Source organism: Microcebus murinus, chromosome 18 (assembly GCF_040939455.1).
Source record: "Microcebus murinus isolate Inina chromosome 18, M.murinus_Inina_mat1.0, whole genome shotgun sequence".
NCBI lineage: Eukaryota > Metazoa > Chordata > Mammalia > Primates > Cheirogaleidae > Microcebus > Microcebus murinus.
Window position 1 is genome coordinate 13171046 of NC_134121.1, and position 15657 is coordinate 13186702.

Genomic DNA, 15657 nt, shown 5'->3' on the forward strand with positions numbered 1-15657 from the left:
ACTGATAAAGGTGTCTGGGCCGGGAGCATATAATCCTAGCACTCTGGGAGGCCGAGGCAGGAAGATTGCTTGAGCTCAGGAGTTTGAGAAATCTTTGCTGTTTTAAGCTATTCAGATTTTGAAGCTGTTTGTTACCACAGCATAACCTAGTCTATCCTGACTGCCACATTGGCCAATCAGATAAGCCACTCCACCACCTTTGGGGGAGGAATGAGTAAGAAGTAGTGAGGTTAGGGGTTTTCTTTTTCTTTTTTTTTTTTTTTTTGAGACAGAGTCTCACTCTGTTGCCTGGGCTACAGTGCCGTGGTGTCAGCCTAGCTCACAGCAACCTCAAACTCCTGGGCTCAAGCAATCCTCCTGCCTCAGCCTCCTGAGTAGCGGGGACTACAGGCATGTGCCACCATGCCCGGCTAATTTTTTCTGTATATTTCTAGTTGTCCAATTAATTTCTTTCTATTTTTAGTAGAGATGGGGTCTCGCTCTTGCTGAGGCTGGTTTCGAACTCCTAACTTTGAGCGATCCACCCGCCTCAGCCTCCCAGAGTGCTAGGATTACAGAAGTGAGCCACTGCGCCTGGCCAGGGATTTTCTTCTATCATGGAAATATGAATGGAGAATAAGTTCCTCTTTCTAACACATATTATTGAAATGAGGAAAGAGCATTTCCCAAAAGGAAGGATGAATCAGTCAGGATTATAGGTATAAGCAAAAGAGTGCAACTTTGGTGATTTATGCAGAAAATGGCATTTATGGAGAGGAAATTGGGTAGTCACTGAATTTCCAGGAAAGCTGGAGGATCAAACCTATGAAAAAGGCAGGAGTGAAGGAGGTAACATAATCCAAGCTACCACCAAAAACACCCTGCAGAACTGGTGTGCTGAGCATGCACTGTGGCTGCAGCCCACACTGGGTGTCCTGGTCGGCATGGCAACACAGCTCACACTGCCAGGAATGCCCACAGCCCGTGCTGCTGCCTGTACTGCTGACACTGCCTCTCCTGGCCCTGCTGCCGTCACTACTGTAAAATAGATTCTCCACTGTCCCTGCTTGGGGTCATTGGCTTCCAAGTTTAAGTCCAGGGACATTGCATCTGATTAATCTTAGGTCATGTACTTTGCATTGGAGGTTGGGAAAATAAACATTTGGCCTTTTCTCTTTCTGCAGTTGGAACTGGCTGTCTCCCGCATAGGAGTCTTGAAGTGAGAAATCTCTCAACAGTATAGGTTTCTCAGATGGTTGAGGAGCCAAATTGAAAATCAGATGTTGGCCGGGTGCAATCCTAGTACTCTGGGAGGCCAAAGCGGGAGGATGGCTCAAGGTCAGGAGTTCAAAACCAGCCTGAACAAGAGTGAGATCCCCGTCTCTACTAAAAATAGAAAGAAATTAATTGGACAACTAAAACATATAGAAAAAAAGTAGCCGGGCATGGTGGTGCATGCCTGTAGTCCCAGCCACTCAGGAGGCTGAGGCAGAAGGATCGCTTGAGCCCAGGACTTTGAGGTTGCTGTGAGCTAGGCTGATGCCATGGCACTCTAGCCCGGGCAATAGAGTGAGACTCTGTCTCAAGAAAAAAAAAAAAAAACAACACAAAAGAAGAAAATCAGATGTCCATCACAAAGGGTACAGCTGCTCTCAAAAGGAAGAAGAGGAGGTCAAATAAAACAAATAAAAGTCCATGATACAGGAACAAAAGTCCATGATACAGGGTACCTGATAGAGCATGACCATGGAGATTAATATTGATCAGAATGTGCCTGGGAATTGTAGGGACAATTGTAGGGATAGGTAAATTAAGTGGCTGGCATTAGGGAAGCCGTCATCCAGAAGCTGGCATGTGAGCTCAGCCTCGCAGTATGGTGCCCTTGCACAGAGCTGCCACTCCGTAGGACACTTGCTGGGTAATCTGCCAAACTCTTCTTCCTGGAAGACTGTGCATTCCACCCCAGGATGGGCTCGCAGAAGCTATATTCTACTACATGGTTGTGACCACTGCCCATGGCTGACTGGTGGTGGGATATACAACTTCTTTAAGCTGGGCCAATCAGTGTCCTTCCCTGGAAATTTGGGACTGGAACCAAGAAATGTTCATTGTCTGGGCTCTTTGAATAGAACAAATGTAAATATTTAGGAGTAGCAGAGAAGAATGAAACAGACACAGAGATGTTATAGAGGAGCAATGGAAGGAGAGTTCACTTCGTGGTTCCAATTTCTTTCTGAGACTGGCTGCATCCCCCTTCATGTTCTGCATAGAACCTTTCTATCCTTTGCAGAAGATTTCATCTCAAACCACAAACTTAGCAAGACATTGAATAGTGTAAGACACTAAACAGTTTTCATTTCTTATAATTCAACTTAATTTTTAAGGTAGAACCTTCATTCCACCAGGTTACAGTGAAAAACAAAATACAGCTTGCTCCCTCCCACCACTGACTAGAGCTGGAGCACAATATGTCAGAGTGACTCCCAGGGGCCTGGCCCACTGTCCTCCCACGTCGTATTGACATGCCCGTTGCTTCTATCCATGGGGTCCCTTTAGGTCTGGTGGCTCTTTGCTGCTTCCATGTCATGTTTGGGCCACGGGACTATCTTGGGAAGCTGCCAAGTTCCTATCTGCCCAGATGACCATAATCATCATTCCCTGACAAGGAGCAGGTCCATGTCTCCCTCTGTCCGCCCCACTACTCTGGAGAATTCTTTTCCTTCTGGGGGTGTCCCCACTCTTCTGACCACCTCCCCTACTCTGCTGATTTTCCAGGACACTTTGAATATATCCAGAACTCTGGGGTGAGACTTTCTGGATTCAAATGCTGGCTCTGTGACCTTGAGCAAATGACTTAGCCTTATTGTGCCTCAGTTTCCTCTTCTGAAAAACCGTGATGATAATAGCTCTCACCTGTCTTCATTTGGGTTTCCCCAGAAGCAGACCTTGAGAGAAAGATTTGAGTGCAGGTAGCTACTGGGGAGGTGACCCCATGACACAGTAGTAAAAGTGTAAGGAAGTGAGACAGGGAAGGGAATAAAGTCAACAAAGGGCATCAAACCAGTTCCTTCCATGGGAAACTGGAGTTCCAGACCCTTGGGAACTTGGGGTGACAGCACAGAGAAAGGTCAGGTGACTCTGTCCTGGGCCATAAAACAGTTTTACTGGAATAGCCACGCCTTTTCACTTACCTATGGTCTGTGGCTGCTTTCACACTGTAAGAGCCACGTTGCAAAGTCGTGATGGAGACCGAGTGGCTCACAAAGCCCAACCTGGACCCACCTGTACTGAAAAACGTCGCTAGCCCCCGCTGTGGCACACGCGCCAGGGTTATCCCAACCTAAGGGCAAGGAAGCCAGCAAGTGTCCCTGTGTCGTTAGTAGAGGGCTGCCACCCTTCCCTTCTGCTCCCTTCTCCTCCTTCCACATGCCAGTTTGCCTCTTCTAGGCTTTCGCTTGGGCAACATCAATGCTGATACCAGTTATGTTTACTTCTGGGGCTAAAATTAAGTTTTCCGTGCTTTGTCCATCTGTTGATTGTAAAAGTTGAAACTCAATGAAAAGTGTTTACCTTGTATCTTGTGACCATATAAATATGTTTTGTTGCAGAGCTAGTAGTCACCAAGATTACATTTCCTTTCTTGAACAATTTGTAATTATCTTCTGAAAAACAATATTTGATACATTTACAGGATTATATGAAAGCCATGTTAGTTGTAAATGGTGATAATATAATGAATATGTGTGTACCCATCACCCAACCCAGGGACTAGACTATTACCAATCACGTGTATGAGCCAAGGTAACACTTCCCGTACCATTCTTTCGCCTCTGGCTCCTTTTTAAAAAATACCATGCAGGCTGGGCGCGGTGGCTCACGTCGCCGGTAATCCTAGCACTCTGGGAGGCCGAGGCGGGTGGATTGCTCAAGGTCAGGAGTTCGAAACCAGCCTGAGCAAGAGTGAGACCTCCGTCTCTATTAAAAATAGAAATTAATTGGACAACTAAAAAAAATATATATATAGGAAAAATTAGCCGGGCATGGTGGCGCATGCCTGTAGGCAGGAGGATCCCCTGAGCCCAGGAGTTTGAGGTTGCTGTGAGCTAGGCTGATGCCATGGCACTCTAGCTGGGCAACAGAACAGCAACAAAAAAAAAAATACCTTGCAATCAGAAATGTATTTGAGCTTAAACAAAGCTTTCTTTAGTTGTGCTTGGTTATGAGCTCTATTAAGATGGTAAGATATGTACAGTGCAGTCTTCTGGGAGTTATATTTTTCAGGAAGCATTATATTACCAAGACTCATCCATGTCGTTGTGTGTTGCTGTGAGAACTGCTTGTCATTATTAGAAATCCTTAGAAACTCCAGAAAAACTAAAATGGATTCAAAGAAGGAAACACAATCTTGATGATCGCTGGTTCTGCATAAATGACATTCCCAACAGGCCTAGTATGCCCTCTTCCACACTGCCCCCTACTGCTCCCATCTTCAGGGTCCAGCCTCCTGGCCCAGTGCCCCCACTGTGGCTGTGTGGTCTAAGGATGGCACTTGTCCCTGGCAGGGCCAGAGCATGTTTGGACCTGGAACTGGGAGGTCTCCACTCTGGTGGCTGAAGGTGTAAGATGCCCAGCTTGGGCTGTGAGGGTCGTGTTTCCCGCCGTGTGGACCAGAGCAGAGGAGACGCTGGTCTGCAGAGAAAGAGCAAGACATTCAGGGAGGGGCCGAGGACACAATCAGAGAACAGCCCTCGCAGGGCTTGAGTCCCCATTTCCAACCATTCCTGAAGTCCAGCTGCAGCATGTGACGTCGGGATTCATAGTTAACCCTCCTTTTGCTTAAGCTACTCTGTGTTCTGTTCAATTGTTCACAGCCACCACCAACTGTGAGTCAAGGATGCCTGCCAGGAATTATCTTCTGTTATTATCCCTTCCCTGTTTGCTAGTAAAAGACTGCACAAACAATTAGAATGATAATTTAATAACGTAATTGCCACTTATTGGGAATTTTCTGTCACCTAGCGAGTGCTTTTTGTTCATTGTCTCATTCAATACTCAAACCAAGTCTATGAGGCAAATACCATTGTCCCTGTGTTACAGATGAGTAAATCGAGGCATAAAGAAACTAAATGACACCCAGGTTCACAAGGCCATTAAGAGGAAGATCCATTATTCATACCTTTGTCTGTTGGACCCCAAAGACTGTATTCTTTTTTTTTTTTTTTTTTTTTTTTGAGACAGAGTCTCACTTTGTTGTCCAGGCTAGAGTGAGTGCTGTGGCATCAGCCTAGCTCACAGCAACCTCAAACTCCTGGGCTCAAGCAATCCTGCAGCCTCAGCCTCCCAAGTAGCTGGGACTACAGGCATGTGCCACCACGCCTGGCTAATTTTTTTCTATATATATTAGTTGGGCAATTAATTTCTTTCTATTTATAGTAGAGACGGGGTCTTGCTCTTGCTCAGACTGGTTTTGAACTCCTGACCTTGAGCAATCTGCCTGCCTTGGTCTCCCAGAGTGCTAGGACTACAGGCGTGAGCCACCACGCCTGGCCAAAGCCTGTATTCTTAATCACATGTATCACTGTCTCCACAAAGGAAATCAGCTCTGGGGGGAGTCGAACTCACATCCCAATTTGAAAGGCTTTCTCCCCATGAGAACTGCAGGCACTAACTGAGATCTGGAAGTCACTATGAGCGGCTTCCATAGGTGACTCAGATTTATTTTCTTATAACTTAAAAGGGAGGTTAGAAGAATCTCAGGCTGTGTGACACCCAGAGACCCCATTCTTATCCTATGTCCTCCCCCTTCTGGTTCAGAGAGGAAATGAAAGGACAAAGAAAGGTAAAAATAAGAGGGAAAGAATCGGTGACTGGAAGTGAGTAGAGATGGGAAGGCGGGAGGGCCTTGGGGAGAGTTGCAGGAAGATTGATGACATCTTTGGAAGGGAGGATGTTTTCCTGGGGACAAGTTCCTAGTCTCCACCCCTCATCCGTGAGCATTTGGAGTTGGGGTCAGGGCAGAGGAAGTAGGAAGAGAAAAGGGGACTGTCTTAGTGTGTTTTCTGTTGCTATAACAGAATACCTGAGGCCGAGTAATGTATAAAGAAAAAAGACTTATTTGGCTCACGATTCTGATGGCTGGAAAGTTCAAGACTGGGCATTTGGTGAGGACCTCAGGCTCCTTCCACTCCTGGCTGAAGGCAAGGGGGAGCCGGAAGTGCAGGGGAGATGCTAGGCTCTTTTTAACAACCAGCACTGTGGGGGCTAACAGAGTGAGAGCCCATGCCTGATGGAGGGCCTTAATCTGCTCCAGAGGGATCCACCCCCAGACCCGAACACCCCCCCAGGCTCCACCTCCCAACACCTCCATACTGGGGATCAAACTTCAACAGGAGATTTGGTGGGGACAAACCGTATCCAAATCGTAGCAGGGACTCTCAGAGACCATCCCTACTGGGCAAAGGGAGGCAAAAGCTGGAGGGAGGGATCAGATCCACAATTCTGAGCTGGGACCCAAGGAGGAGGGTTTCGAGAGAGAGTTAGAGTGGAAGCCATGGCCCCCCTCCCCCATCTCATTGCTCCCCAGGAATATTCCATGGCAGTTAGGGGCCCTGTTCTGCTGACTAGGTTGGGGCCTTCTCTTGGACCAGGAGCTCATGTGCCTAATAAAGGAGCCTCCCTTCATTCTTTCTCAGCCCCCAGGCACTATGGTGGCAACAGCTCCACCTGATGAAAATATTTAAAAGATGAGGGACAGTTGAGCCTGGCAAGGGAAAGGGGAGATGGAATGCAAGACAGGAGCGTCCAAGATGGGTACGGGGGACTCTAGGAGTGAGTTCCCTGGGTCAGGAGAAGAAAGGGCCCAACATCAGAGGCCTAGAAAGGAACGGGAAGACTGGAAGACAGAATGGGATGGCAGTGAGCTGGAACAAGAAGAGGGGGTGCAGGGCTTCACCCTTTACTCCAGCAGTAACAGGCGGCTGCCCACAGACTACCGCCGTGCCTCTGTGTTGCCCTTTCAATGGAGAATTATACACAGCACCCACTGGATAGCACAGATGCTGGCCTCCACACTCAGCCTGGTTGCCTTCATCCTTCTGCTGGTCATGATCTTCTCTAAGAATTGGCTGCAACTCTCTGTGAGCCGCTACTACCAGCGCTGGCCCATAAATGTCAACAATAGAATCTATACTTCGGCCCTTATTATGTCAATGGGGCTCCTGCACTTCTGCAGATCCAAGAACTGTCCCAACTTAGAGAATGAGAAAGGTAAGCACTTCCACCTCCATCCCACCCCAGGCCTCCAGCCTGCCTTGGCCTCTCCATCTGCACCTTGGATGTTCTTTTCCTCTCCCTTGGTCATCTTCACTTTTTAGCCTGCAAGATGGCTCCACTGGCACTGAGACCTCTAAGGATCATTTTTTCCTCCTGTAGCCTGGCCAAATCAATTCTATTGACCCAATGTCACTGCTTTTGATAAGACCCAGAGCCAAGTCTATGCTTATAAAAATGTTGTGAGAGGCATGGACTCTTAGCACATGGGAACGCTCATGAATCAATTACAGAACTCACCCGGGAGAAGAGCCTCATAGAGGTGAGGGTGTCCTTGCTCTAGGCTCCTATACCCAGAGCTTTGAGAGGAGTTCCTGGAAGGTTCTCTCCAGGCCCTGTTCCCAAAAACTATCCTTTTCTTCTTTCCTGGGCCAGCTCTGCTTCCAAGAACTTTTCCTTTCTCCATGTCTGGCTTCCTTGTTCCTTCCTTGCCTGAATGCTTGCAGCTGCTTCTTTCCTTATTCTTGCTAGTCTCAAGTTACGCTGTCCCCTCGCCCCTCCAGAATGGGGCCTTCTTCCTCAGCTCCTGGGAAAACCAGAGCTTTGGACTCCCATCTCCATTTCTTCACTCTCCTTAACATGAAAGTGGGGAAAACAAGTCACACAGCTATTATTTTTTTCCATTATGAAAGTATTACATCCTTATTATAATAAATTTAGGGAAACAGGTTATCATTTTATTGCACACTTGACTCTGTTTGTTCAATTTAATCCTCAGTCAACCCTAAGAGATAGGGATAATTATCTTTATTTTACAGATGAGAAAACTAGGACTCAAAAGATAAGTACCTTGTTCAGGGCATAAAGCTATTAGGTTGAACCACATGAAATGCCAATATTGACTACTTTTCACCTACAAAAGGAGCAATTTGCTATGGATCAACTGAATAATGGTAGGTTTAGAATTATAACTCAGGTGTATCTGGCTCTAAAACTCATGTAAGCACTTTGCTCTATGGTGCTACTCAAAGACAGCCAGGCTTTATATTTTTAATTGAACAATGGTTTTTACATTGTTGTACTCACGCTTCATAAGCAATTTTTTTATTATTTAAGTTATATCATGCACCACTTAATGATAAGGATACATTCTGAGAAAGGCATCAGGTGATTTCATTGTCATGACTATCACAGAGTGTGCTTACACAAACCTAGGTGGTACATATATTTTTATTTGTATATATTATTTCATATGGAAAACCAAATGCCCCAACCCCCTTACTGAATATCAGTCATTTCCCTACTTGATCTGTGATGCTATTATAGTATCAAGTGCCCTATGTTAGGTTTTTATGTATGCTCCATTATAATCTTAGGCGATCACTGTCATATATGTGGTCTGTTGTTGACCAAAATATTGCTATGTGGCACATGACTGTATTTTTATTATTTAATTTATTTATTTAAATTTTTATCTTCATAAAATATAATAAAATGTGCTTATTATAAGTGACTATAATATTCAACTTAATAGGTTTATCATCTTTTACTTGACTATTTTACTTTCCTATTCTTGGAAAATTTATTTCCAATTTTATATTTGAAAAAAAAGGAGCAACAAAGTTTGTTAATCATGAAGTTTTTTTCTTTTTCTTTCTTTCTTTTTTTTTCTTGAGACAGAGTCTCAACTCGGTTGCCTGGGCTAGAGTGCTGTGGTGTTAGCCTAGATCACAGCAACCTCAAACTCCTGGGCTCAAGCTATCCTCCTGCCTCAGTCTCCCAAGTAGCTGGGACTACAAGCATGCGCCACCATGCCCAGCTAATTTTTTCTATATATTATTAGTTGTCCAGCTAATTTCTTTCTTTCTTTCTTTCTTTCTTTCTTTCTTTCTTTCTTTCTTTCTTTCTTTCTTTCTTTCTTTCTTTCTTTCTTTCTTTCTCTTTCTTTCTTTCTTTCTTTCTTTTTTTTTGAGACAGAGTCTCACTTTGTTGCCCAGGCTAGAGTGAGTGCCATGGCGTCAGCCTGGCTCACAGCAACCTCAATCTCCGGGGCTCAGCAATCCTCCTGCCGCAGCCTCCCGAGTAGCTAGGACTACAGGCATGTGCCACCATGCCCGGCTAATTTTTTTGTATATATATATTTTTAGTTGGTCAATTAATTTATTTCTATTTTTGGTAGAGACGGGGTCTCGATCAGGCTGGTTTCGAACTCCTGACCTTGAGCAATCCGCCCGCCTCAGCCTCCCAAAGTGCTAGGATTACAGGCGTGAGCCACCACACCCGGCCTCTTTCTTTTTTGGTAGTAGGGAAGGTCAAACTAATTTCTATTTTTATTTTATTTTTTTTTTAGACAGAGTCTCACTTTGTTGCCCAGGCTAGAGTGAGTGCCATGGCATCACCCTAGCTCACAGCAACCTCAAACTCCTGGGCTCAAGCAATCCTTCTGCCTCAGCCTCCCCAGTAGCTGGGACTACAGGCATGTGCCACCATGCCCAGCTAATTTTTTCTATGTATATTAGTTGTCCAATTAATTTTTTTCTATTTATAGTAGAGACAGGGTCTCGCTCTTGCTCAGGTTGGTTTTGAACTCCTGAACACAAATGATCCACCCGCCTCAGCCTCCCAGAGAGCTAGGATTACAGGTGTCAGCCACCGCTCCCGGCCTAATTTCTATTTTTAGTAGAGGGGGAAGGGTCTCACTCTTGCTCAGGCTGGTCTCAAACTCCTGAGCTCAAACGATCCTCTGTCTCAGCCTCCCAGAGTGCTAGGATTACAGGTGTGAGCCACTGTGCCCAGCCTATAATTTTTTCTGATAAAAAAAGAGTGGCACAGTTATTGTGGGAAATGCAGGAAAGTTGAAGAAATAAAATCATAATCACCTAAAATTTCATCACACAGTTATAATCACAGTGAACATTGTAATGGATTTACTTTCAGTCTTTTATATATAAAAATACATATATATTTTCAAAATTGCAATCATTCTACATATTTTGTTTTGCAAATCCCATTCTTTTTTTTTTTTTTTTTGAGACAGAGTCTCACTTTGTTGCCCAGGCTAGAGTGAGTGCCATAGAGTCAGCGTAGCTCACAGCAACCTCAAACTCCTGGGCTCAAGTGATCCTCCTTCCTCAGCCTCCCAAGTAGCTGAGACTACAGGCATGCACCACCATGCCCGGCTAATTTTTTCTATGTATATTAGTTGGCCAATTAATTTCTTTCTTATTTATAGTAGAGACGAGGTCTCGCTCTTGCTCAGGCTGGTTTTGAACTCCTGACCTTGAGCAATCCGTCCGCCTTGGCCTCCTAGAGTGCTAGGATTACAGGCGTGAGCCACTGCGCCCGGCCGCAAATCCCATTTTTAGTTGTAAGTATTATTACTTTAGTTGTAAGTATTACTTACAACTCAAAAATGGGATTTGCAAAACAATATATGTAGAATGATTGTAATTTTGAAAAAAAAATATATTTTTATATATAAAAGACTCATATCATTGAATAATTATCCTAGAACATCACTCATTTTAAAAATTTATTTAAGGTCAGACTCTGTGGCTCACGCCTGTGATCCCAGCACTTTCGGAGGCTGAGGTGGGAGGATGATTGGAGGCCAGGTGTTAGTGACCAGCCTGGGCAACATAGTGAGAGTCCTGTCTTCACAAAAAATAAAAAAATTAGCCAGGTGTGGTGATGCACGCCTCTAGTCTTAGCTACTTGGGAGGCTGAGCCAAGAGAATTGCTTGAGCCCAGGAGTTTGAGGTTGTAATGATCATGCCACCGCACTCTAGCCTGGGAAACAGAGTGAACCACTGTCTCAAAAAAAAATGTTTTTTAATTTGATTAAATAGTATATGAACAGAGTGAAAATTCAAAGAATACAAAAGATCATAGAGTAAAGTGAATCTCTTACCTCCGGCTTCCAGTCTCCCTCCCCAGTTTCTTTTCTTTTTTTTATTTTTGAGACAGAGTCTCACTCTGTTGCCTGGGCTAGAGTGCTGTGGCATCAGCCTAGCTCACAGCAACCTCAAACTCTCGGGCTCAAGCAATCCTCCTGCCTCAGCCTCCCCAGTAGCTGGGACTACAGGCATGCGCCACCATGCCCGGCTAATTTTTTCTATATATTTTTAGTTGTCCAATTAATTTCTTTCTATTTTTAGTAGAGACAGGGTCTTGCTCTTGCTCAGGCTGGTTTCGAACTCCTGACCTTGAGTGATCCTCCCGCCTCGGCCTCCCAGAGTGCTAGGATTACAGGAGTGAACCACTGCGCCTGACCCCTTCCCAATTTCTTATGTTTCCTCCCAGAGACAGTATATTTGAAGACAACTATCTATTATATCATCAAATTTTTTTTTTTTTTAGACAGAGTCTCACTTTGTTGCCCAGGCTAGAGTGAGTGCCGTGGCATCAGTCTAGCTCACAGCAACCTCAAACTCCTGGGCTCAAGCAATCCTGCTGCATCAGCCTCCCCAGTAGCTGGGACTAGAGGCATGTGCCACCATGCCCAGCTAATTTTTTCTATATATATTGGTTGGTCAATTAATTTCTTTCTATTTATAGTAGAGATGGGGTCTCGCTCTTGCTCAGGCTGGTTTCGAACTCCTGACCTCGAACAATTCACCTGCCTCGGCCTCCCAGAGTGCTAGGATTACAGGCGTGAGCCACCTCGCCCGGCCTCATCAATTTTTCTTAATAGACAGGGTCTCACTATGTTGTCCAGGCTGGTCTCAAACTCCTGGCCTAAAGTAATCTTCTTGCCTTGGCCTCCCAAAGTGCTGAGATTACAGGTGTGAGCCACTGCTCCTGGCTATATCACCATTTTTAGTGAACATACAATATCCCAATGTATGAGTATACTATATTTTACAAATCTCTTGCAAATCCAGGAGCTTATTGGACATATTAATATCTCTGCAAGGAAGATCCCTGTATGTAGATTTTGGTGCAGATCTCTGATTATTTCCTTAACATAAATTCCAAGAAGCATTGCTAGGTCAAAGGGCCTTAACAATTAAGATTTTTTTTTTTTGGTATTTTGTGCCAAGACACTCACGAGAAATGCTGCCCACCAGCAGTGTATGAGAGCACCTTTTTTCTGTAACTACTGTCCTTTACTAGGTATTGTTGATTTTATTTTGATCTTTGCTATTATAATTTGATAGATTTTTTACAAAATCACATTTAATTTGCAGTTCCTTTTGTTGAGCTTCATATGTTGATTGGACATTTGTATTTCTTCTTTTGAGAATTACAGTTTAAGTCCTCTGCCCATTTTTTCTATGGCATAATTGTTTTCATATGGTTGAGATTATCAAAAAACTTACATATCAAGAATCTTGGCCTTAAAAAAAAAAAAGAACACTTAAAAAAAAAAAAACACAAGCCAGGCGCGGTGGCTCACTCCTGTAATCCTAGCTCTTGGGAGGCCGAGGCGGGCGGATTGCTCAAGGTCAGGAGTTCAAAACCAGCCTGAGCAAGAGCGAGACCCCGTCTCTACTATAAATAGAAAGAAATTAATTGGCCAACTGATATATATATATAAAAAATTAGCCGGGCATGGTGGCGCATGCCTGTAGTCCCAGCTACTTGGGAGGCTGAGGCAGCAGGATTGCTTGAGCCCAGGAGATTGAGGTTGCTGTGAGCTAGGCTGACGCCATGGCACTCACTCTAGCCAGGGCAACAAAGAGAGACTCTGTCTCCAAAAAAAAAAAAAAAAAAAAAAAAAAGAACACTTAAAAAAAAAAAAACACAGTAAGAGGGGTTTGTATTATGCTGAACAAAGTGAATATATTTGGACTGCAATTTGAAGCATTTTAATTATAACTATGGCAGAGACAGGTTTAAATTATGTTAGAATATATTTAGGTAATAAATCAAAAGAACTTCATGAAACAAGTTAAAGAGATTGAAACAAACAAAAAAGAATCTTGGCTTATTTAACAAGTGAAAGCAATATTTCATAGTTATCTCACATGTGTGTTTCTTTGGTCATTAATGCACCCGGACATTTTCTTGTACTTGCTCATTCAATTATATTTTGTCTTTTATGAAGCCTCAGTGCATCCTGTTTTGTCATTTTCTGCAGAAAATTTAAAGCTGTGGCCAAATCGGCCTCTCTTTAAGGTGGCCAAGTTAAGCTTCGACCTGACCGTGGTGCTGGGCTTTGTCCTCACCTTCTGGTTGCACCTGCCATACCTGTCCGGTATTGAGAAATTGCCCTCCTTTGGCTTGATTGGGACCATCTTGAGCGTCTGCGAAGGTGCCCCCTAGCTCTGGAACAGGTCCTTAGTTCTCCCAACCCTCATCTTCCTGGGCACTCCTCCCTCTTGTTTGGGGGTGGCGTTGGGGCCTTGTGGGTGGTGGGAGAACAGAACTGAGAGTGGGGTTGCACCATGTCCTGGTCACTGGCGAGGTGGATGGAGGTGGAGGAGTAGACCCCGGTGGACCTCTGGGGCTGGGTGCTCTGTGTGTGGTGACGGGAGCTGTGGTTTGTGGCTGTATCACAGCAGATAAGGAAGAGCCCCCCCCCCCGTGGGATTCTTAGATAAGACCTCTCTGCTTCTTGTCTCCCAGCCACCTGCATTTTCTCCAGCCTCTTGTTGTTCCCCATTAACCTCTGGATCTTCGAGTTGGAGGGGAACCTGTCAATCCCCATGGGCTGGAGCTATTTCATCGGTTGGTTGGTATTTGTCCTGTATGTCACCTGCGGTGAGTGGCCCAGAGGGCCCTGAGGGAAAGAAGGGACAGGGGTGGAGGGTGAGGGCAGGGTAAGCGTGGAGGGAAGGGGCTGGCGATCCCCAGGGATAGGTGTTTAGGGTCTTATCTTCCCTTTGGCCTCACCCTGCTTGTCACTTTCCCTCCCAATCTCAACTCTCCTCTCTCCTGTCACCTGTGCTTTCCCAGCGGTCCTTTGCACCTTCAACCATAAAAGTTTCCGGAGTCTGGCTCTGAGCCATTCCTCTGGCGCCGTGTCCTGCAGCAGCACAGCCATCTCCATAGAAGGATATCTGAGCGATGAAACTATCACGGACTCCTCTCTCAGCCAGGAGGAGGAAGTCCTGGGGTCATGAGCAAAAATATGCACATCCATAACCTTTTCTGAACTCCTGGCAACAGGTTCTGTGCTTTCATTTGAATTCCTCTCCTCATCCTTCCCCTCAGCCCTTGGATAGGCTGGTCCTCATCACTGCAAGGAATGAGAAAGGGAGGATCTTGGACCAGCTTGGCACTCCTCTTCCTTATTTATAGCTTGGGTGACATGGAATAAATGATCTGTCTTTTCTTTGTTGTGTCTGGAGTTGTTGAGGCAAGCTGGGGGAGGAGGGAGAGGAAGGGAAAAAGAACAAATTTGTTTTTGGGTTCTTTCTGCCTAGGAGCCTTTTGGCACCCCTTGGTCCCTAAACCTGCCCGAACTCTACCACAGTGTCCTGGACAACAGCAAACACCTCCTGACAGCTAAGCCTGTCTTTGCTAGCTCTGTCCCAACATTTGCTCCTTAGTGAGTAGGGGGAAGGAAAGCTGATTGGGAGGGAGATAACACTCATGAGCTTGTTGGCTTATTCATAGTGAAGGATTAAAAAGCCAAATGGCCCCAGGGGAAGAGGCAGGTTAACCAGTCAGAGCACAATAGGGCCGTGGCTGTACTGGGGGGGAGGGGTCAGCCCCATGTGTGTCCTGGGCAGCGACCCCACCCTCTGAGTCCAGCTCAGATGACCGAGAACTCACAGGGCCCTGTGCTCTGGAAACCCCGCTCCACCCTGGCTGCTATAGGTCTCCACCGAGTCTCCCACACCCTCCACCCTGGGACAGCAGGACTAAAGCATGACAAGAAAGGAACACATTAGGGTTAAGTCCTTTTTTTCTCTTTTATTTATTTTATGTTATCTTTATTTCCCAGTCCTCTGCATTTCCAAGGGGTTAAGTCCTAAGACCAAAAACCAAATTACACGTGGGGGTTATAAACCCAGTTTCATGAAGACATGCAGCAGTCGGCTTGGGCAGGGCTGGTGACGCCCATCTGGCTTTGTGCGTCTTGCCCAGAGAGGCCAGCCTCCCGGGAGAGCATCCCTGACTGACCTCAGTCACACCTATCCCTTCAGATGGAACTGTGATACCACCTAGTACAGGAGTGCAGGGACAAATTTTGAGTGGATCACATATGTTAAATGTATTAGGCTGAACCATACGATGTGCTGTTTTAGCAGTTAAATGTTGGCAACTCGATAAGGTCCAACTTAATATATATGATTTATTTTCCCCTTCATTTATTTTTAGAGTCAGAGTCTTGCTCTGTTGCCCAGGCTGGAGTGTGATCACAGCTCACTGAAACCCTGAACTCATGGGCTCAAGTGATCCTCCTACCTTGGCCTCCCAAAGAGCAGGGATTACAGGCGTGAGCCACTGCATCCCGCT

General features: G+C 45.4%; 1 protein-coding gene across 3 annotated transcripts; it reads left to right on the top strand.

Annotated features, from left to right (window-relative positions):
* Nucleotides 1–6661: 6661 nt before the first annotated feature.
* Nucleotides 6662–14527, top strand: ODF4 (outer dense fiber of sperm tails 4). Of its 3 annotated transcripts, none has more exons than XM_012775376.3 (4): nucleotides 6662–7245; nucleotides 13331–13504; nucleotides 13819–13953; nucleotides 14149–14527. In XM_012775376.3, exons 1-4 carry the CDS (start codon nucleotides 6759–6761, stop codon nucleotides 14313–14315), a joined length of 963 nt encoding a protein of 320 aa, XP_012630830.2. In that variant the 5' UTR covers nucleotides 6662–6758; the 3' UTR covers nucleotides 14316–14527. The 3 variants fall into 3 exon arrangements, with proteins under 3 accessions (XP_012630830.2, XP_012630838.2, XP_012630848.2); XM_012775384.3 differs by having other exon boundaries at nucleotides 13819–13920; XM_012775394.3 differs by having other exon boundaries at nucleotides 13819–13939; nucleotides 14149–14269.
* The last annotated feature ends 1130 nt before the right edge of the window (nucleotides 14528–15657 follow it).

Bases quoted from the DNA above. Each gene is read 5' to 3' on its own strand.
- ODF4 (XM_012775376.3), top strand. From the start codon at position 6,759: ATGGAATGCAAGACAGGAGCGTCCAAGATGGGTACGGGGGACTCTAGG. The intron at 7,246-13,330 runs GTAAGCACTTCC...CATTTTCTGCAG, and splicing joins CAACTTAGAGAATGAGAAAG to AAAATTTAAAGCTGTGGCCA. The intron at 13,954-14,148 runs GTGAGTGGCCCA...GTGCTTTCCCAG, and splicing joins TGTCCTGTATGTCACCTGCG to CGGTCCTTTGCACCTTCAAC.